Raw genomic sequence first — 24,206 nt, 5'->3', positions numbered from 1 at the left:
GTGGCAGTGGGATTTGGTCTCTGCCTCAGTGCTTTGTCATCGTGCTGCCCTCAGTGTTTTGTTCACAAACAAAACCACATCTCCAAGCTTTTCAAACTGGCAAAAAAACCTTGGCAGTTAACTCAGGATTGTGCATAGATTGCAGGTTCAACGCTCATCAGAGCCACCCTGAATTAAGACATATTTTAGTTATATCACTGCTGGTTGTATTATTGATTAAAGTTAGATTAAAGAAAACTGTATCAGATCTGTTGCAAAAGAGTAGAAACATAGCCTTCTTCAGTCTCCTTTCCATACACATTTTGAAGAATGTGTAAGAACTAGATAAAAGAAACAAACTCAAAGTTGAGCTTCTTTCTCGTCTCTTATTCTATCCTGCTCTTCTCTTAAACCAGTCCACTTATTTCTAAACAAGCTTCCTCAACCCTGGCTTAAGGTGACAAACTGGGCAGTTAGCATTTCTTGCTTAATGGCTCATCATGTTTCTCAGTATGTGCAGAAAACAAGCTAGTCAAAGCAGCTCTTATGCTGAGATTTAAGGGTTTGAGGTGAAACACATAAAAGTACAATGAGGTTTGTTGGGTGCTCTTCACCTACACTCAAACACACTCAAACATAGAGTAAAGACAAGTATACACTCAGTCCTGAATGTGCATGAAAACCCCCCCAATAGCAGGTTGGAGGTGGCAGAACAATGGAGCAGAGAGCATGACACACAGCTTAATGAGATGAAGAAAAGAAGGGGGTTCACACACCAAACACACACACACACACACACACACACACACACACACACACACACACACACAAACACACACAGTCGGGAATTGGGGGTCAGGGGTCGCACTGGGTCATTCAACTGTAAAATGGGTTAAGGCTCTGTTTTCCCTCAAAGCAACTCTGTCTCCTTCAATCTTTCTCTCTCTCTGGCATCTTTCTCTTTCACTGATCAAGTCTTTAAGGCTGTGTGTGTCAGTGTGAATGAGTGCATGTCGGCTTGTTTCTTTTTTTTTTTTTGCCCTGCGACAGTTATCCTCTCTGAATATAACCGCCATGCTCTTCCCTGCACACATCTTTTTAGTCAGTAGATAAAGGAGGTAAAGTGTGATTACTGGGTAATAGCTCGCCGTGTCTAACAGATGGAGACATCAACTTGTTAGTGGCTTAATAGGTAAAGGCTGGTTGCTGATTGGCTGAACAGTTGCTCCTCCATCATGTGTGACAAAGGACTAATGAAGTCATCACTGACAAATATTGGGAGGTAATCGAGTTTGTGGAGTTCTGTCTGTCTTTGTGTTTATCAGTAGGTCGGAGGTGTCCTTCATTTTTTCATCTTTGTCGCTCTGCTGTTGTCGCTGATTTTCCTTTCACAAACACCAACTCCGTTTGTGTGTTTTGGTGTTTTTCTTTCCTTTGTCTAGTGTTCTATATTTAGTTAATCATTTTCTCTAAAATCTGTCACTAAATTGTGTTGAATGCTTGTTATTAAAGTTCACACCCCAAAGTAAAGATGGTTGTTTTTGCGAGAGCTTAAACCACGATATGTTTGGAAATTGATGGAGAATGACGACCAAATAAGTTCTTGGTTCACTGGATGTAGATGAGATTATCTGACCATCAAACAATTATATCATCTCTACTAGTGACCGATTTCTTCTTCTTCTGTTTCACTTGTGAAATAAACCACATCACTCATGGTACATTGAGACATTTTCATAAGAAAATACTCTTCTGACTGCTCAGACTTAGAACAGACTTCTCCAATATGTCTTATTCAAAAGCTCTTTTGGGAGCTTCATTATACTTTAAGGCATGATAAATGATCTTTTCCAAGTATTTAATATCATGTTACTAGACTAATAGAGTATGAGATTTATCACAAAAAGATTCTGATCTGAAAGCAGAATAACAGGTTTTGTCATTGGATTCTAATCTCACAGGAAGCTAGCGTTTTTTTTTGGGTTGTCCTTCTTGTCTGATGTTGTGCATGAGTCATTTGCATGAAATGTAGTTGTCACAGATAATCTGGTTAGATAAATAGTATGGACTGGGATCAGCTGGCTTTCTTATTTGGGAGACTGGGAGCAGTGGAAGAGGATTGAAGGAGGGAGATCAGTGTTTGATTAAGGAGGGATCAGGTGTGAGGAAGCCGCAGAGCCCCATATGTTTAGAATAGAGTTTTATTTAACAACTTAATTATCACATCAGGAACATAAAAGCCATATAATCACTTGAATCTAAGAAGACATTTATCTGCTCATTGACCTAATGGATCAGAGGATGGATACACTGGGAGCTTTCAAAGAGCAGAGAGGATCTTATGACTATTAAGAGAATCGAAGAATTCTTCATTATCATACAGGGAATTAATATATAATATATATATAATATAATTTATTTTTCTTGTTTCTTTTTGTGTGGCTTAATTTCTGTCTTGCTTCGGTCCCTACGATAAACCTCCATTTACTTCAGTCTACTCAGTGCCTTGTTTTCCACTTTGACAAAGGGAGCCTCCTGGAGGTGTGTTTGATGTATTACACAATAAGGCAGCAAGAACCTGGAAGATCAGGATGACAAAGTGGAACGACAATATAACATATGCAGATCTTTACCTAGCTTCTCTTGTCTCCTTGCAGTTATCACAATGAAGTCAGTTTAAATAAGTATAGAGTCTCATGTGTTGCAAACACACAATGAGTGATGGGTTTGTGTGATGTCATGTTCTCTTTGGAGGACATGTGCAGTCAGTCGAGTCACAAACACCTGTCCCCCATTGAAAATATAAAGTTGATGTTTTCAGACAGAAATCATCTTATTCATCAATTGCATGAGAAAATTAGTCATGATTATTTAAAATTAGAAAAACAAAGTGTGTCATAATTGTAAGAGTTAGTCTTAACATTTGAATTACTACAACAGGCTTTGAATACAAATGCGATTTCAAGACGTAATCTGGCCAGCTTTTGCCTTCCTCTGTCGCCCCCGGTAAATTTAACAGTGGTCTTGGTGTTAGTAATTGAAAAATCTAATTGTGCCGTAGTGCAGGATAAGTACGTTTAAGCACTCCACTGGCCGCCCAGGCCTCACAGCTCATTTCTTTAATGAGAGCTGCAATAAGAGGGAGCTTTTTTTCCACCTCATGCTGCTCTCAGTCTGGTGCTTTGATGATTCTGGCCCTGTTTGGCCCGCTGACCTGTCTGCTCTCTTTAAGCACACAAAGTTACATTCCTGACTTTTGCTGTAATGTTCAGAAAAAGTACAAATCTTACTTCAGACTACAGAATGTCACACAAATGTATTTGTTTAGGTCATAAATATGACATTTATTTATATATATATATATATATATATATATATATATATATCCTCACAGGAGCTTTTATCTCATTAATTACATTACATTGAAATACTAATAACCACACCAAAATAATCTGATAGCCTCATTGAACCAGCCTCATGTTTTATCACTATAACTCTCATCAACCACAGCCCCCCTCACTTTACTTCAACGTGTGTACCCTTGCCCCTATGTCCATCTACTTGCCTCCTTCTCAGCCTGAGGCCCCTTTATGTCCCGATCAGCTGGATGTTTCCATTAAGCTTCAGAAAGCAAAGCCAAGCCGCTGAAAAGCTCATGTCCCCCCATAGAGCCTGATTATGAAAGGAGACAGAGAAGCTAGGCAGGGGAGAGAAAGTGATTTTAAGAGCCTCTTTAAATCTGTCTCGTTAATGAGTTGTTCTCACCATGGCAACGTCTCTTTCTGGAGGGTTTCCCTCTCCTCATGTGTATGTGGATTTGGGTTAAAGACAAAAATCAGAGGGGAAATGTAACAGTAAAAGCTACAGCCTTTTTTTTCATTTGCTTGTAAACCCATTGGGTAGAACAATTTTGCCCTAATTGTGTTTGTTTAAAGCAGCATACATTCCTCGACTGCTGTTAACTTTTGAAAGATATCTAGCAAAGATGACATTTGAAAACCAAATATATCTGGGTCAGTTGTTGCTACTTTTCACCACAAGGTGGCGTAATAACACTGACAAGGAGGCGGGCTCATTCAACAGACAAATGGTGCAGTCAGCCTTGAGTTCAATATTGATCACTCGTGATTTTTTTATTTATTTCAACGGCTATAGTAATGACTTAAAGCCACACAGAAAAACACTTTAAATGGTGAGACTATAGCAATGGGATTATGGGTAATTACCAAATGTAATTACCTTACTTTGGATTAATTGCTGATCACATTTAATTACCCAATTATCCCCACACGAAAGAGGCACATGAGGCGTTACCAGGAATTTAATTTGGTGTGATGGCGGTTCTAAATTTTGGTTGTATTTGATCAGGGAGCTGGTCTCGTTTCCTCCTGGGGCCCATTAGGAGGACGCACACATTGCATCCCAAGAGAGGTCTGCTCTCTCTAGTAATGCCTCCATCCCTCCATTATGTCTCAGATGGGACAGAAAGGGGAGGAACGGAGAGAGACTCAGGGAGGGAGTGGGGGTAGCAAAGGGGTAGTTAGAGGAGGGAGGGTTTAAGTGGATTTGGGGTTCAGTTTTTTCTTTTTTCCCCCAGACGAGATCTCAACACGAGATTATCAGTCCAGGAACCTAGATGCATGTGCACACACATACACATCTCTGCAAAGTGCATCCATGAGTCTATTTGATAAGAGAGATACAAACACCCATCACAGTGTCTCAGTGTTTGTGTGTGTACTGAATGAGCACAAAGCCTTGTTCTGAGACATATTTAACCCTATCTGCCTATACCCTGGATTACAACACACACTTCTAATTCTTTAGCATTAATGTATAGAACTTCTGATGATTATAATGAAACCACATCGAGAGCAATTGTACACACGTAGATATTAGCTGTGGTCTGACTGAGCATCTTTTGAGCTCGATTGTTGGCGAGCACCACCATCACTGTGACCTTTCATCTCCCTCAGTCTTTGAGGGTATCAATAAAATGTTCCATAACGATGATGGCAACTGATTGTTATTACTGTTCTTTGAATGAGGCTTTTGAAAAGTGGGTCAGTAGCATCTAGATGTTCTGTTGCAGTTGCCATTGTGTACATGAGGGCCCGCACTGCTGTCTGGTCAAACTGCTTGTGGGACTGTTGAAAAGCAGATTCAGCAAATGTCATGTTAACTGCAAAATTGTGTTGCAAAATGCTTTGAATACTTGATTATAAGGATTCATGAGAAGATTCAGGTTTTTAGATCACGAGTATTATTGATGTTATCGTGCCATAATTGTCCCATAAAAGGCTACCCTTTTATTTCCATTTCATCAAATGTGTTTACACAGAGTGTTCCCAAAGGGCTTCAACATTTGTAATTTAAGATTGCCACCGTTGGTAGTAGGGGAAGTTTTGTGCACACTTGTGAAAGCAATGTGAAATCACCTTAAACAGACAAATTGTCAGAGAGGAGATATAAATTGGATCAATGTTAGAGGCCTGTTGAACAGAGTCAAACTCAGTCATGCAGTTTGAATGTGTTGGTTACTAAGAGTAATCAATTCAAGCCACCAGAACTGACATCCAACTTCCAAATCTAACCTCCTGATTGAGCCTGCACCTCCAGGCTTATTGTCCTGCTCATTTCCTAAATTTGTGGTCATTGGTCAATTGCTGCATTTCTGACTGTCCATTGGATTGTTCTTGTTTCACCCACACCCTCCCCTCCCCTCCCCAAATGACCTACTGTTGCTGCTGATGAGAAGTGGGGTGCAATGTGGGAAGTGGGTCAACTCCGCATGCTGTCTATTTTGCTCCAGTGGTGGAAGAACTGTTGATAAACACAAATGCACACGTTTTAGATGATATGTCTCTTACCTGACTCCAATTGGTATCTCTGTGTCTACACACACACACACACACACACACACCGTCACACACTTATTATCCGGCTTTCCTCAGTGTGATGCGGGCTAGCCTCAGGTGGCTTGTTGCTTTGTGCCCTTGAGCTACTGGAGGCACTTAACCTAAATTAGCTCAGTCTGCCTCTGTGCCTCTGAGCTTAAATCAGACAAGACCTTCTCGACATCAAACCTGAGCTGGTAAGGGGTCATTGCAACAACAGCAGCGACGCACAGCTGTATACTCGAACCACATTGTGTGAGAGTATAAAAAAAAAGCAACATTTATCACATCTGTTTTCTTTTTTTTTCACCAGCGCTCATTCAGGGTGTCGTGGTTTTAAGTTGATTGGAAATCAAATTAACGCAAACCGTGTCATAAAAGCCGTCAGTGTAAAAATGTTCAGTGAAATATTAATGCTAATTAATTCATATTGTTAAAACAAATGTTATATTCCATCTGCTACCTACTGATAACTATCATTACACCAGATTGGACATTATTCACATTGCACTTTTAATTAAGCCCTTTAAAGTCTGGTACTGTAGAAACACACAAACTGTGTAGAGTAATTGGACAACTAATCTAGAAACACTCCACAGTGTATCATATCTATGTTTGTGTGTCAGATTTATGGCATTTTGTGTGTGAAGGTAATTATAAAATTGGATTAATGAATGTGTTTGGCTGTGGTGTACGTAGGAGGAAAGGACACACACAGACAAAAAGAGACACACACACACACACACACACACACACACACACACACACTCACAGGCCCTTAGGAGAGAAAAGTAGACAGCCCTGGTGTTGAAATGTAGGTCATATAACCAGCCGGGCAGCCCACATAATGTTGTGAGCACTGCTACATGGATGTATAATAAGTATACAAACTTGTGTGTGTGTTTATGTATTATAGTGTTTTTATGTATAGTATGTGACTACAGGCACATCCAGGTGTATTGTCTTATAACCTAAATGTGCATGTATGTGTCAGTAACACAAACAAAGACACAATCAAGATAAAAGGTTCAGAGATGCAGCGCAGTGATGTCGTTTTCCTTAAAGGTACTGGACGTGTGATTAGGTTTGTTGTTTAAATGCAATAGATCGTATATAAAAAACTGCTGCAGGCACACATATACGATAACATGTGCACACTTACATACAAAAGCATGCAGAATGATGTCAGCCTGCTTAATGTGATTATTACACACTGGACCAGTTAGACCCACAGCCACACTTAGGCACTGTAGATTATTGATGCTGCTGGTCCTCAGAGGGTCCACTGAAAAGTGAGAATGGCCAGGAGTCAATAAAAGAGGAGACCGTTTGACTGGATGGTAATGGCTCTTAATGTAGTCTCGGGGTTGCCAGGGTCTGTCTTTATGTTTCACTATCATTGACAGGATGGGGATTTCCACTGGATAATTATTTTATTATAGCATGTTAAACATGTGTTACTGCAGCATAAAGTCGAGTGGTTTGATTGAATAACTGAATGCTACAGAAAACTGCTGAATTGATTTTAAGCCAAGGTCAACTCTGAATGACTTACAAATCTTCTGTCATGCTACAATGCTGCTCAGTCAGCAAAAACTATAAACATAGGTGCAACTCTTGTAGACGTGGGATCTTTGACTGGATTAATCAAACAAAGTCAAATAATTCAAGAAAATAAAAATAAAATGTGAAGATCATTTAAACTAGTAAAAACCTTAAATAGCTTCTATGACTTGGATTGTTTTCAGGTAAATGTTTATGAAGTGTTTTTTTTTTTTGTTGAATTACACAAACATAAGTGTCTGCCTCATCAAAACAAACAGACCCGTTAATTAAACTGTCTAAAGAAAATGGCAGTCCAATCAGTAGTTGCGAGAAATTCCAGAGCAAAGTGATGTCATCATTATCTGTAATACCATGTTGAAGGTGTAGTTTAATACGTGCTGGACTTCTAATTTGAAAAAAAAAAAAGCCCCTTTAAACACCAAAAACACATCATGCATGAATTTATCTTAACAAGTAAAAAAAAAACAAAAAAAAAACTCCAGTTTCCAACCACCTCCTGTCTTCATGTTATGGTCCTGCTAACTTCAGAATGGTTGACAGGCTAGAGTTGGGTTAGATTTAAACCCCTGTTGCCGGGGGGTGAAAACGGACGTTTAGCCACAAATCCATCTTGACGGGGGACATAAAACGCTTCAGGTTAGCAACAAAACTGCCACCCTCCGTGAAGGCTCCAAAAAAACTCAGGCGTACAAATCAGCCTGCTCGTAAAGAAACAATGTTTTTACTCCCTGCTCAACAGGCGTGTTCGTCTTCAGAGTGATACGCCTCTTACTGTGCTGGAGCTAAACATTGGGCTATAAAGTTTGCTCGTTAAATGAATGTATAGAAAGGAGTTATTTAATGGTTGCATGCCTCCTTGTCAGTTTGTGCAGTTCTAGCCGTTAACGCTATTAGACGGCCTTTTTATGGGCCTTCTTCTTCGCTCTGCTTCCAGAAATCATGCACAATTTCTTTTTTTTTATTCTTCAGTAGACAAGTAGTCTTGTCTTCCCACATGTTCAGACAGAGGTACGTATATCCTCTATCTGATCTCTCCGTCATTCTATCTCTTTTATCCTGGATTGAATTTCAAAGGGGATCGGAAAGTAGCGCCCGGGTCAGACGCCAAGGGGGGAGAAAATTAGGCATGACCGCCAAGCCTGCTGGGCCTTTGTGTGTGTTTGTGTGTGTAATATCTGTTCTCCAACTGTGGATGTTTTCCGTTCACACTTCCTCTATCTCTCGCGAGTAGCTTCTTGCTTCATCTGCTTCCATGTCCTCCACCCCAAACTTTCCGTGCTCCCTGCAGCCTTTATCCTCCTCTCTTTTGTTTCCTCTGTCGCTCTAAATGCTGCCTTGTCTTTTCTATCCTGTCTCACATCGCTACTCGGCAAAATGAAAAATCCGCTTCTACCACATCAAGGAGTCTTTTCAAAACATTTTGTCAATGCAAACTCTGCTTCCCCATCTCTTTCTTCTTGCCCTTCTTTTTGTCAGTCTTTGTGCAAAGTTTTTGCTTTTGATACCATCTCCCACATTAGTATTGTGCTTCCCTTTTTTCAAAGATTGCGCTCTCTCACTCACACACTGTGTGAGGAAAGCTTGACGGTGTTTGAACAGAAAGAAAAAAACAAATACACGTGTGTCTGTGCATCAAAGCTTTAACATGCACATACGTATGCTTGTGAAACACAAAAGAGTCTGGTTATGTTAGTGATGGTGTGTTCATGCTCAGGGCGTAGTTTTGCAGGCTGCCACACAGACTCTGAGGTTTTTCTCATGGATCACAAAGGAGCAGCAGCCTATAGGAGGCCCCACTGCCTTTCATTGAAGAGAATAAGACAGCGTTCACACAAAATGCAGCGGTTATCATGTTAAACCTGAATCCACTTATAATCCCAACATTTTACCCTGTAGGTAGCTGGTGACAATTTTTGGCTTTTGTGTTAAAAAAAATGCACTCAGTCTCAGACACATTCAGTGGATTTTTTTTTTCTGAATTAAAATCCCCCTCTCCTATTTGCTCAAGTGGCAGGTGAAGTACGGTAGCTTGCTTATTCCGCACCGCACACATACACTAAATCTTTCCACTTAAATGATGTCACTCAGAGCCACTTCAGTTGCTTGAAGTACATCTGTCTCCATCAGTCAAGACTCTTCAAGCCTCGCGGTATCTGAATGTAATCATGCAAATTCACTGATGAAGGGACATCGACTTTCTGATGGTGAACAGAGGGACATCGCATCGACAGAAACTGCAGTGATTCAAAATGAGGCATAGAATCAACAAGAGTTTTCAGTATTTACATTTGTAAGGGTTATAGGATGGTGACATGTCTGCATTGATGGAAAGGTGTGTGTGTGTGTGTGTGTGTGTGTGTGTGTGTGTGTGTGTGTGTGTGTGTGTGTGTGTGAAGGAATGCCAGCTGCTTCAATGGAGTAGGTCAGACGGAAAACACCAGAAGAGAGGTGGGGGAGGAAGGAGGATTGGTGTTACCCAGTAACCTCTGTCTGCTGAACAGACAAGTGCAACTCAAGAAAGACAGAAGAGAGAGAGAGAGAGAGAGAGAGAGAGAGAGAGAGAGAGAGAGAGAGAGAGAGAGAGAGAGAGAGAGAGAGAGAGACACACATCAGGGTGAGAGAGAGAGAGAGAGGAAGACAGGAGGGGTGAGAGAGACAGCAGGAGGGTGGCGTCAGAGAAAGGTCATTCAGCAGTACAGTTTGTTGAACTACATGTTTATGTGTGCATGTGTCAGTGATGCGCGGGAACTTCACCCCATGCTAAAATCATTAGTGTGTGTGTGTGTGTGTGTGTGTGTGTGTGTGTGTGTGTGTGTGCGCACATCTGTTATTGTTGTGAGAGAGTTGTGTTTGTTCAGGAGTGAGTGAAGTTTTAACTTAAACACTTAAAAGTGTGTTTTTATGAGCACTGAAGAGAGTCTGTTTTCTTCTGTCTTTCTTTCTGTGTTTTCATTTTCCTGACTGGTTCTTCAGCATCAGCATCTACAAACTTTGTATTTGCTGCTTAATGTCAAAGCTGAAGACTCCAGATTTTTCAGTCTCTTTTTTTAGTTACACTAGTCAAGCACATCAACCAATTGCAGAGGTTTAATGTCCTGCCGCTTCAATATGGCAGCAGCAGCATATATTTGTGCAAACAGCTATTAAATGCTGAGAATTTAAACCGTTTGTTGACAAGGTATTGCATGTAATTAGAAGGTGGGATCCCCAACTTTGCTTCCTCTATCATGTGGTTTTACCTCCTCCCCTCTCTTTGCTGATAGATTATTCATGCCTCCCATCCTGTACATCTCCGAGAAGACCAAAGCCCTCGGGTTCCCATTCACCACCTCGGTGCCACGCTTTCATTCACAGAGATATGAAGGGATGAAGCGAGTGTGTTACTCTGCATGCTATAAATTATAGATTTTCATTCACAGAAAAAGAGAGGAGGAGGGGGATTAAGAGGATGCGGAGTGTAGTGTAATTATTTATGAAATTCTCATGGCTTTTTGATCCAGTTCCTGTTTGAGGTGTTTTTTATAATTGATACATTTTTGTAGACACGACGTGAAGTAGAAATATAAAACATTTCTTGCTAACGGGTTCGCAACCTCTTCCTTTCACTTTAATACATCAGTATGAATTAAATAATCAGGTTTTTAGTCATTTTATATTCTTCAGTTGGTCTGATGTTGTAATTTATATGCTGTATTTCCAACTGGGACATTGGCTTCAGGAGCTTATTTTCTTACAAGTTACCTCACAGGAACAATCCTTCCTTTGTTTCTATCCATTCACATGTTCGCTTTAGTGACTCAGTAACTACTTGTTTTGCCCCCTGTACGTTTCACCGCACCGCACACATACATGTGCAAAGTGGTTGCGTACGCCCACGTGTGAAACAAACACTCACATTTTCCTGCTTATCTCTACCTCGCAGGTTTCTCACCTACTAACGGGAACTCGTTTCATTCAAGGTCAGAGACCGAACAAGACTACACAAAACAAGAGGAAAGAGAGATGGGAGTCAAAACAACACAGGCTAGATTACATCCACCGCCATGAAAGAGTTATTGTCTCAAATAAAGACGGGGGAATAAGAGAAAGGAAGGAGTTTTGACTTTAGGGGATCAGGTAGATTTGAGGGGGTTTAAGGGGGTCAGCTTAGCTCTCCCTTCTGAAGTCCAATTAGAGAAATAAACTCTGAGACCTGTCAGATGAAGGGGGAATCTGTGTGTGTTTGTGTTGAGGCACTTTGGGATTTGAACGGATGTTTGACAGACTACAATATTGAACCAAAGAGGGAGGATGGGTGCATTTTGGGAATTGATTAAAAAAAAAAACAGAGCAAGTGCTGGAAAGATTTGAAGTTAAATTCAGCCATCAGGGCGATTTTTTTTTTTTAAACATATATAAAAGCCAGGGTTAGAGATTTTAAAGCTCTTGGTTGATTGGCTCCAAACTCTCCCACCCTGGCTTATATTTTTGAGGAGATCCAAACAAGGTGTTAAAAACGAGACAGGGCACACAAAGAAAGGAGGAGAGCAGCGACAGGAGGAAGAGTGGGAGCACCTCATCCATCTCTCTCCTTCATTATCTCTCTGCCAACTTCACCCTTGAGTCTTAATCACGTCTGGTGCAACAAGACTTGTTAATTATTCACACAGCCCCTCCTCCTAATTTCTCCTTCGTTTTCTGAGGGTCACCACCTTTTTTTCACGTGCTGCTGGTTGTACTACGAGAACAGATAATCATTGTCTTGCCGTGGGCCTTAAGATAACAAGGATGTGTCGAGATTTTGTGTTTGCATGCTAATAATTGCCTGATAGTGTCATTAGTGTGATCAATTATTTAAATAATGAATTGGCTGAAGGACTTAATAATGTGCGCTGTACGCTGGCTTCATGCTATTTTTTTAGGCACGGCTGAATCCCCACAGACCGATGTTTGAACTTGTGATTTTATTTGGTTTTAGCTTGTGTTGGACTTGCTTTATTTTCCTGCAAAGAAGCTCAAAGCCTAAAGATATATTTTTTTTGATCTGTTTATCGTTATTTTTTTTCACCTCTATCTCCGGATTTGGAGCTTCACTTCTGATACATTTAATCCACAAAGTATCTTAAATTGTGTTGTTTACAGGGCCAATTTAGAAGTTGTTGCTCATGATTTTTTTTTGTTTTTGATTTGATTGTGGAGTTAAATTAGATCTTCCTCAGAGCTCCAAAGTCTCATCCACTCAGTCTACACGCTCCCTACATATGCTGCTGAGTGTAAACAGATGAAAGATTGATATTGTTTGGGCTCAGGTCAGTGTGCTGGGGCTTCCCTCCGCGCTTGGAATGAGTGGACGGATGTACGGACGTATGGCTGGATGGATAGATAGCTTTAATCCTGGAGGTGGCCTAGATTACAAGCGGATAGAGCTGTTGAGCTGTCTGTCACTCTGTGTGTGCATGTGTGCGTGTACATGCATGTGTGCGTGTGTTGACGCTGTCCTGAGAACAATAGGCTCTTTAATGAGCGTTGCTGCTCGGGCTCATGTCTGCATAAATGATCCTAATACTGTACGCGTGCCAGACAGTGTGAGACACAAGCCAAACAGAGGCTGCTGACAGAACACGAGGACTCAGTAAAGAACTCTAATGAGACAAGTTTGACACATGGAGAGAGACTTTTATGAAACCTTTTCAGACTGACACCTGAGATAAATCTGTTCTTACTGTTGGTTCTATTCCTTCTAAGTTTTCTGAATCTGAATATTTGCTTGATAAATTACATATTGTTTTAATAGTTGTAGATTCATTCTTGACATATACAGTTAGGCTACTTGTTAATTGGCTGACAAAACTCCTTTTCAATATAAAGGTTTAAATGTGGTGGTTAATTTGATTACTCTACAGTTTTGGTTGTGTACAGTTTACTTTTAGGTTTTTAGCATTGACTCTGGAGGACACTTGTAGCCTTCAACTAAACATTTTAATTTAAAGACATACTTGTTGTTTATTGTTTATTGTAAGTGGGCTTTTAATAGAGTGACAAAAAAACTACATGAACAAGACATGAACAGATTTCTGGTTCAAACATTTCAATAGCCCATTTCAATATAATGTAAACATTGTCTAATGTAACTTTACTGTTTACCTTGTACTTATGTGTGGACCTGAGCTAGTGTGGCAGCTGTTTTATACACAAGTGGACATTTTTTTTTGCCAAAGGTAGAGCTTCATAACTCAAGAACAAGAAAAACAATTAATCCATCAAAAGATTCCCATTATAATCAACACAATGGTTCACATAGTAAAATACAAACTGTTGTGTACAACACTTCAGAGTTAGACTGAAAGGATCAGATGACCATGGTCTAGTGGGAGAGAAGGGGGGGGGGGGGGGGGGGGTAAACCCTTTTACCCACAAATTCAAGGATCATTTGCAGCCCAAATCAAGCTCTTGTTGCAGCCCCCTGCCTGCCTCCCCTCCCCTCCCCTCCCCTCCCCTCGCCCCTTCAACCAAGTGGGCTGAAAAGAAATACGCTTGCAGAAGGAGGGGCGGCCCTAGCCCTGAGGACTCTGTGTGTGTGTGTGTGTGTGTGTGTGTGTGTGTGTGTGTGTGTGTGTGTTGTGTGTGTTGTGTGTGTGTGTGTGTGTGTGTGTGTGTGTGTGTGTGTGTGTGTGTGTGTGTGTGTGTGTGTGTGTGTGTGTGTGTGTGTGTGTGATAGATTTGTGTGGGGATCGGACAATAGGAGGATTGTATGTGATCTATATTCATGTGGCACAGATTCAGTGGCAATGTGCACACACAGCAGGGTGGTAAGAAGCTGACAGAGGAAGAGGAGTTGATAGAACAACATCCAGCGAGATGACAGGAAGAGTTCATACTGAGAAAATTAGCACATTACTACTAAGGTCTTTTTTTTCCTGATTTGAGACACCTTAGAAAGCTGTATAGACATGATCTTTTGAGTCCTTTTCAACGTGACAGTCATTGTTTTACTAACCATAAGATGCTTCAGAAGAGATCAATGGGATAAATGTCAGTGCTTTAGTGTTTTGTTTTGATGTTTCCCGCTGGCATCGCATTTTGCATGCAGGTGGAAGCTTAATCCTCCTGAGAAAAAGAAGCTGAACATGTTATTTTAGGGATGTACAAGCCTCTCCTGTTGGGGTGACTTATAGTTTAATTAGATGCATGAATATTCCCATGATGGGTCTGTCATGGTGTTGAAGAGCTGCAACACACTGATTACTTTTGCAAGAGCAGGGCAGTGAGGAGAGGAAAATACATGGAAGAGTGATGGAATGAAATGAGAGCAAAATAGTACAAGCGTGCCTGTTCTTTCTAATAAAGTATGTTTAACTTTCGGCTATATTCTGAGTCCCGCTGAGAGAGAGAAGAAAGAGAGTGTGGAGGGGGAAAGACAGCGCGAGAGAACAACTGATGATGAGAAATAAAGGGAGAGGCAGCCAGAACTCCTTGGTAACCAAAGCACAGAGGAGCAGAGGGGCCGGTCCTTCACCCCTCCCGCTGTGTGTGTGTTTCTGCGAGTGTGTGTCTCGGAGGACTGGGCAGCCTGAGGGAGGAGTGTCAGGCTGTGTGTGTGTTTAGAGAGAGAGAGAGAGAGAGAGATAGGGGTAGAAGCTTATTGTCAGCGCAGTAGACGCTCACACACACTCTTAAACCAAGCCAAAGAGAAGTGAGAATGTGAGCAGAGGAGAGCTGACGGCAGCACTCCCTCGACCTGTCTTCTTCCTCCTTCATTCCTTGGATTTTATTTTGTAATTTGTGGTGCCTTTATAAGAGCACTTTCTTTTTGAAGAATACTCTCAAGCGGAATAATGGTGTTTATCGGGACCTCGTTAAAATCTGTGATTAAATACTTCAAAAGGAAGGGTAAGATATGTTTGTTTGTTTTATATTGAGTAAACACTGAATAAAATATCCACCAGTCTAAGGAATCTCCACTATTTTGCATCCTTTTTATTAGAATTTCATTTCCATGTAAGTTTCTGATTTTCCCAAATGTGTTCCAAGTGTTTCCACCGTTTTTAACGTCAATTGCTTAATTTAAGGTTTTTAAAAGTGGGCACATGCCGGCTTTAAAGAGTTTCCTATCATTCTATTAGAACGACTTCCTGTGGGCATATTTCTTATACTGTTGCCCCTGCTGAGCCCAGAGACAACCCTCTGTTGCACCCTGTTACCAGGTAACCACAGGAACAAGACTTCACAAGAGCCGACAACTAGTCGCACTAAATAACCTAACAGAGTTTCTCAGTGTGGCAGCTGGGAGCACTGAGAGCTCAGAAATAAATTCCCTTTTTTAAGCTCTTGAACAAACAATTTAGAGGTATTTTTGTGTTTATATGGATTTAAATGTGTCAGCTTATTTGAGCTTGATATGAAATCAGTCTGTACAGGTGTGTGTGCTATGCATGAACTGATTGGAGTATGATGAGAAAATGCTTCAAGGCTGTTCAGTCCAATGGTTATTAAGCATGTGGGGATATTTAACAAAGAGCTACTTGATGCAGAGCAAGCTGATAATCTCAGGTGTATTAATAGCTTGTATTAGTGTGTGAATGTGTGCATTGCAGTGAAGGTTGATGTGATATTATTAATCAATAGCCAGCAGTTGTATTACTCAGCTCATCTACACATATACCTGCATTTGGCTCCTCATCTGAGACATTCATACTAATTGTGGCTAATAAGCTGATATTTTGCATCGTAACTTTTTTTTCCCAGAAGAAGTTTTTATGGTTTAAAAATGATCAAATAGGGCAGGAGGGTACCCTAAAATAATTATTCCAAAAGTATGATTAAATGAAACAAAAAAAGTAAATACATTTTAAAAAATAAACTCTTTTTTTTTGCGTTTGTTACCCCTGGATGACCTAACTGTTTGCTATATCTCACTTGACCTGACCCAAGCCTAAAACTGACCCTTACTAAACAGGAAGTTGTATCAAGCGTGAAAGTCAATCGTGTATGTGCTGGTGGTCGATCAGGGACCCAGTTCAGGATTTACATTGTCAATACATCTTGATCACAGTTATTGATCATAGCAGCGTATCTTTGCTGTGTGTGCGTTTGTGCTTACGGTTACATTAAACAGGGATATCTGTGGGGAACTTTTGTGTTTTTCATCTCTGATGCTGTTTGTAGCCTGTTTGCTCTCAGTCTGCGTTTGTTATTGGGTGTAGGGGGGCCGGAATGTCAATGGACACAGGGATTAGCAGACTTCTGAAAGACTTTCGCGCCACAATCCAGTGTGTGTGAGCCTGTGTGTGAGGGGCTAGCGGTTATTGTGGCTCTGAAAGGCCTGATGTGGAGACTGATGCTGAGGGACAATACAGGCTTTTGTGCCCCACGTCCTTGGTCTCCTATAGCCTGACTGAGGTCTATTCAGACCCCAGGGTCAGAGAGGAGGGTGGGGGAGGGCTACCTGTGCTGTGTGTGTGGGTGAGAAAGAAATCTAAAGAACTGGATCAGATAAAACAATTATTCAGCCCCAGCTGTTTAAAAACAATAAAATATGAATACATATCTGGGGCCTTTCTCAGTTTGAGAAAGTTTTTGTAACTTTTGGAACCAAACAAAAAAGAAGCATGATTTTCTTAGCTTCACATTTCAAATAGTACCTTTTATTGACCTGTGTGTGTGCGTGTTTCAGTCTAGTGCAATGGTCCGGTCCAAACTTGTGGTCAGAGGAGTTTTGCCTCGTGATGCATTTGATCGATTATTCTGAACAGCGCAGGCACGCTGGAAGAGAACATGTGTGACAACACGGGCGGACAAACATAACTGATGATAACCAACTGTCCAGGTGTTTGGGACCAACAAATAATTGTAGACATTTTGCATCAAGAATAAGCCAATCTGGGGTTTGTTTTGGATGAAATTGCTATGGTCAAAGTGAACTCTGAACTTGGATTTTCCATGTGATTCCTTATTTCTTCACCTCCATGCATTGTCCTTTGTGTAAAATCTTTGATGATATTTTTTTAAGCTCAGTGATAACTAATTTCAAACCATGGCTTTCTGTCTATTCAAGACCTTTTAAAGAAAAGTCCTGCATTAAATCTGTAAAGGAGGCCCAACATTATGCTGTGTGATTTAAAAATACTTTTTAGTGTTGAAAGGTTAATTTCATCTGCGTTCTTACACATGCTTTTTTTTTTTTTTATCCTTTGTACAACTTGAAACAGTGCCTGGTTCATTTAAGTACACATCGTGTTGACTCATAAGACTCAAAACCAAGCCAAAGTCATAACACTCAAACAGTTGAGTGTGGACAACTTGGACACTTCTTAGTCTCAATGGATACCAGATAAGCTATATGACGGAAGGGGAAGATATGGCAAAAAACCAAATCTAATCGCTAACTTGCATGAAACTGTCCGTCTGGTTTCAATTGGCAAATACTGCAAAGGTCATGCATTATACAATGTACTTTATGGAGTGCACAAATAGGAGTATCTGAATCAAGATAAGGCTAATGTGTGATAGTTTTACTGTTCTATAAAACAAATCTGTAGGTTTAAAGGTAGCAGCAAAAAAAGGTTTTGTCACAGAGAAAGTGGGGACATGAATAAATAGAATGAGCCCTTAACTGTAGAAGTAGTCACTCCTGAATCAAACTAAACTATATTCAAGGTTCAGTTATAAACATTTTCTAGTCACTGGTCACAGAAGAGCTTTTGCCATGTAGTAGCATATCAGCAGATATGTGTGTATCAAAGTGGTTACACACTGTCTCACACTTTCTCTAACGACCTATTTGTAGTGATAGACCCCAGCCCTACCTCCACCTCAGAGGCCTTCTGTCCTCCCCCTGCTCGCTCATACATACACACTCACTTTGCATTCTACTACGGCTCATTAGCAGCTGTGAAAAAGCACTCAAACAAAAACAATCAACACTCCCAGCCTTTTTTTTTTTTTTTTTTTTTTTTTCACCCTTCCCCTTCCTCCCATTCCTCCAAACCCTCAGTCCCAGTCAGATGGACACGGTGTGCTGGTCAGGACAGGGGCACACTTAAAGCAGTCTTAACTAACATCTGGCTAAATGGAGATAGTCCTACATCCACGATCACCAACTTTAGCTTGGATACGCTCACTTGGTAAGCCTAACTTTTGAAAAGTGTGAATGTTGTTGATTAAGAGTCGCTAACGAATGCTGCTTAGGATTGAGCTTCAATTCCTGGATCATGCACATTTAAAGGAACTACCAGTTACTACGGAAACAAGGAAAAGCTTAACAGTGTTTTGTTGATATTTTGGATGTCTGGCTGAGAGAAGTGCTTTAAAAACAACAAAGGAAACGGTTTCATTATCTGTCTTGCAAACAGAAAAAATACTGAAATAGACATTCTCACCAAGCTTCACATGTTGATCGATTTTTTTTTTTAAATCTAGCTGATGTCAAACCCCCTGAATGAGAGCTTGTGTTGTTGTATTGTCTTATTGTTACTCAGACTGAAGGACAAGTATGCTAGCTAAAAATTGAGCTTTTAAAACTTTCTGTAGTCGTCTTGACTCCCTTACCTTAATATAATGTGGTTTGTTTTTCCCTCCGTCTGACTCCGACTCCTCCCCATGACTTGTGTGGCCCGCTCGTGTGATGTTGCAGATACGTGCCATGTTGTCGGTGTGTAGAGTGACACCTTCATGCAAAGCACCCAAAGCTACTTCCCCTTCCTTCCTCAATTAAATACAAACAAATTTCTCCAGTGGCCAATGCTGCTCACACAGGACTTTTTTTTTTTTTTTCTGCTCTTGAAATCAAAGCAAAGAAGAGAATCAGACCGATGTTGCTGTGAATTCTCTTTCAAGACATGTAGAATTTTCTAACTCACAAACTGAACCCTACAACTTGATCTTTGTTTCTGCAGCGGTGTCTAACCTCGATGAGGAGAGCAAGTGGACGGTTCATTACACGGCTCCGTGGCATCAGCAGGAGAACGTCTTTCTACCGGGCAGCAGGCCGCCCTGCGTAGAGGATCTGCACCGGCAGGCCAAAGTCAACCTCAAGACCGCCCTGCGAGGTAAGGATCTAAACCAACAAGATGTGTTTATTAGATATGATGTGGCTAATGAAACATTTTCAATAATTAGGACGCAGTTAGACGCATTTTGCCTTTTTGAATCTTCGAAAACCCAGAAAGATTGAATACAGGATGATATGATTATCTATGAGATCTTTGTATTGATCTTTCAAATCCATGTCAGCTGCAATATCAAAAGGATAAACACAGCCTTAGTGGGAAAATTTTCCTTTTAACTCACACATGTTGTAGCCTCATTGTAAAGATCAGCTGTGTTTGATGACAACACTGTAAAAATGTACAAAGCCGTCATTTGTGTTGAGTCGAAAGTTTAGCCAACAGCACAACAGTGTGTGATCCCCTTTCATCCTGTTTGTCCAGTACGAGTGGAGAAAAAAACGGACACGGCCGTTGTTGTCAAACAAACACAGAAGTCAAGTTACAACAGAGTGACAACTTTTTAATGCTCGTAGCAACTTTCCCAGAACAGGAAGTGTGAATACAAGTAAACAGTGTCACCAGTTTCTGTGAGAATCTCTGGGAAAGTTGTGTTTTTCACCCTGTTCTCAGATAACACTTTGACAGACAGGTGAGAGAGAGAGAGAGAGAGAGAGGGTTGTAAAGTGTGTAAATGTGTGTTTAAGCGTGTGTGCATGTTGGTGGATGTGTTATAGGAAAGGATAGTTTATACACTGAGCTGTCCTTGTGTCAGCAGATAAAAGACAGACTGATAAACAGGGAGAGGCCGGTTGTAATCTGATGCTTTCGGTGTAAAGCGTTAGTCACCTGATATAAAACACACCCACTTACACATACACACACACACACACACACACACCTTTATCTTCCCTATAGTTCGACCCCTGTACTGTTTATGCAACATACTACTTCCTGCAATATTCATGTATCTAGGTACACAAACAAGCAGACAACACCTGGGACGTTGTATTATTCAGTCCCCCACCTTTCATCCTGTCACCATCCTATCATCCTGTCACCACCACCCTGCCCCAGGGGTCCTAACTGAAAGGCGACAGGTGTCCAGTGAGAACACCTGTTCTGCCAGAGCCTTATGTGTGCTTAAGTTCTTATAAACCCCCAGGATACTGAATGGTTACGAGTTTAAAACATCTCAGTAAACCCCAGGCTAGAAGTTAAAAAACTATATATATATTTTTTTTTAACGTGATGAAAAATAACTGTTCTCACTATAACACCTTGGTATTATTTAAGTTTCCATAAGTCACATACTGTATATGTAATAGGGTGAAATTGTGAAGGCATCAAAATAAGAACACATTTGTTTGTTATTGGTATTCCATGTTTTGCAAAACAATCAAAAACCTGTTGCCTCTTCTTCAGGATTTGAAATACTTTTATTTTGTTTTATTTTAAAAACGCTTAATCTGTGTTTTAATTTTACTGTCATAATATTTATATTAGAGGACCGACATGGAGCTTGTCTATGACGCATTATTTCCTGAAAAAAATATCATGATAATATACCAAATCTCGCTCTCATACCCTGATGTGATATAGAAATAATCACATTTTTGCTCGGTTCTTAGAAGTTATTTCAGGAGGTTAAAACAGACTCATCTGCAGCTCCCATGCACATGTAAACAAGTTCCACCATCACAAGCATAGCAAGGTGTTTTGGCCCTGCAAAACCACATAATCAATAACCAATCAGATGGCAATGTGCATCCAGTCTGTGTTGCCTCACATACTCACATGGGTTTCAGCGCGTGTTGAGCATCGAGGCTTTGGCAGGCGGCTGGCGAGTTTTAGAAAACGTGCCGACAGGTCGAAACACATCAGAGAAGTTACATAAGAGTCATCTGATTATTGTCAATACCATCCTTAAAGATTATTAAAGAGTTAAGTCATGGCTGGCATTCAATGATTCCTTTGGTCACTATTAAGTTTGTAGGCTAAAGATGAAATAGGCTGGAATAAAATAAATGACTGTCAGGCTCCTGCTGGAGAGTGAAACAGCAAATCAGACAGTTTGTCCTCATCATTATATAATCATTATCCAATCTTATCCCCTTTAGCTTATCAATAACAATTAAGTTGACTGACTTTAAAATGTATGACACAGTTTTTTAACTACTGCTTATCTTAGTCATACAGCCCTTAATCTTGACTCTCCTTAAGTTTGACATTCACTTCTTTCTGCTTCCAAAAGTGGCCAAGGTCATCCCTTTTTTCATGTTCAGTGAAATGCTAGACACAAAATAGTTATATATGACGGTTTCTATACCAAGGAAGGGAGACACAGTGGAGGTCATTTGGTCACCACACAGTGGTAATGACATAACCAGGAGCAAATTATACAAGAACATGTATTTTTTTTATCTTTCCACATTGTATTATTCTGCCACTCAAGTAGGGATCTTATCTGTAGCATTAAAGAAACTTTAATTTGCACAAACCCAATTTGCTAATTGAATTATTATACCTCTTTAGAATATAAATTGATGCACCCTGTTAATATCATAATAGTATTTTGGTCCTTGATGTAATTCATTGTCTTTACTTTTCCTCTCTCGTGCCACTTACCGGTCCTCTTACCTTGATTTCTGCCTGGCAACAAGCAGCCCTGAGCTCATCAATGCTTATTTATCAACCCTAACCAATCACGCCGCACCAATCATCTCATCAGCTCAGCTCCCCGTCGTGATCCTCATTACCATCACACTTTCTGAATCCCTTCTTCCACACCGCTGCCACATCAGCCTGTTGTTACAGTAGCTGCCTCTGCCAACCCCATTAGGATCTCATTAACTGACAGTATTATACATGCACCAGTGTCTCACCACAGAGATGGGCTGTAATTAGCTACACAGATACATGGCACATTAAAGGATCAAAAGCAGCATCTCAGAGGTGCCTGACCGGGGGGGGGATGTACATGTGTGTGCTGGGATTTACATGTCGTTCACAAAATCACAACCTGAAAAAGCACTTAAAGGTGGAAGATAAAAGACCAGGGAGGTTTTTACATTAAAATAAATGAGGAATAAAACACAAAGACAAAAATGGTTTGATTAGTTCAAATTCAAGTCTAACAGAAATATCTCTATCGGTGAGGTTGCCTACACGAGCAAGCCACTCTACTATGTGCTTTAGTTTAAGCTGTAAAACTACAGGAATATAATTAGCTATCAAAGGATTAGACAAAGGATGCATCAGTAGATATCTGAAGAGTGAAAAACACAGAAACGATGTGCTGAATGCTCCCTGTGAGAGAGGCGGGGGGGGGGGGGACTGTCCTGCCATCTGTGTGTGACAGAATGAAACTGATACCCCCCTCCTTTTTAGACACACAAACACTCAGTTTTGTGTATACTCACATGGGCATACACACGTACATCACAGCCCCTTCACAGCAGGTGGTGGCGAGGGGAGGTGTGAGCAACGCTTGGCAGCATCCAACAGGGATGACAGTCACGTGAATGGCACACTGACAAGGATCAGAGCAATCCAAATCTTTCTTATGTGTGTTATTTTTGTCTGTATTTATCGTTTTTTCTTTTATCTCCTGCAGAATGTGACAAGCTGAGGAAAGATGGTTTCCGGAGCTCGCAGTACTACTCTCAGGGTCCCATCTTCAATGACCCCGCGGAGTCCACCATCAGCATGCAGGACGAGGAAGATGATGAAAATGATAAAAAGGTAAATGAACACAAACACTCCAAAGTAACTGGTTAAACAGTCACACAAAATGTTGTGTACAAACACAATCAGGAACTGTATGAAGAACAAATCTGGTGCTGATTCAGCTTCATGGCAGCTTGAACTGTGTCACACTGCCCTCTAGTGGTCAAATATAAAAATACACCCATTCCTTAGTTTAATCAGGTCTTTGTAAATGACTACAACATGTTTATTTTGTCAACATATAACACAAGAGTGCCTGGAAATAAGATTGTCCTCTCTGGTTTCATTGTGCTCACTGATATCATCAGATAATCAAATGCTGATAGTACAAGTACATAGAGCACCAGAGCGCTAAGCTAACACTTTACATTTTGAGACTCAGTATCAATTAGAAGAAAAACAAACAAGTTAGATTGAGAGTTCAAGTCAGTCTGTTTATATTTCGTATCTATCTCTTACCTTTCATGCATTTTCAGGCAGCGTTAAGTGTAAAGCGTGAATAAACACATGCTGGCTCTTGTTGGTTCTGCATTACACTTGTTTTTCCTCTACACTTGGTGGGGCTGTTGTTCCACCACTTCCACCGAAGTGTAATTTCATAGTAGGGTGACAAGAGGAGAGAAAGTCAAACAGCGAGAGAGAGAGAGAGAGAGAGAGAGGGAGTGAGGCAGAGATGAAGAAAACAAACACAGACTACATAGCTATCATTTGTTGCTCTTTTAGCTGGCAGACCATTAGTGTGAAGTGAAGCGTAAATGACAGCCAGATAGCCTCCTGTTTTCTCATTCTTTATAGTTTTCACACAAAATGTGATGTGAAGGGGTCCTGAAAGACTCTCTATAATTATCCAGGTCTCTTTCCCCCCCTTAAGCCCATTGATGCCAGCCTGGCTTGAGCCTTGAAGTATATTACGTGCTATTGTCTTTCTTAACTGTGCGCTCCTACATGTCCTCGGCTGTCTTTTAAAATTCTGCACACTCACCACTACTCCCTTCAACACCAGCCAATACCACCCGCCTTTGTTCCTTTCTGCCTTCCCTCCCCTTTCCTCTGTTAGTCCCCCATTCTCCTC

The 24,206-nt window shown here is 40.7% G+C and overlaps 1 protein-coding gene across 7 annotated transcripts in view; it reads left to right on the top strand.

The window, feature by feature from the left end:
• nhsl1b (NHS-like 1b) overlaps positions 1-24,206 on the top strand; it is a 101,443-nt gene that overhangs the window by 60,378 nt on the left and 16,859 nt on the right. For 6 of the 7 annotated variants that reach the window (XM_065964153.1, XM_065964150.1, XM_065964155.1 and 3 more), the window contains exons 2-3: positions 19,316-19,468; positions 23,022-23,149. In XM_065964153.1, the coding sequence (XP_065820225.1) occupies positions 19,316-19,468; positions 23,022-23,149 (281 nt within the window). Of the gene's footprint in view, positions 1-15,023; positions 15,312-19,315; positions 19,469-23,021; positions 23,150-24,206 lie in introns of those variants that run through there. The other variant, XM_020632825.3, reaches the window with a different exon arrangement.

The sequence above is a fragment of the Labrus bergylta genome, chromosome 15 (assembly GCF_963930695.1).
Source record: "Labrus bergylta chromosome 15, fLabBer1.1, whole genome shotgun sequence".
NCBI lineage: Eukaryota > Metazoa > Chordata > Actinopteri > Labriformes > Labridae > Labrus > Labrus bergylta.
The sequence above is the reverse complement of the archived record's forward strand: the minus strand, read 5'-3'. Positions and strand labels throughout refer to the sequence as shown.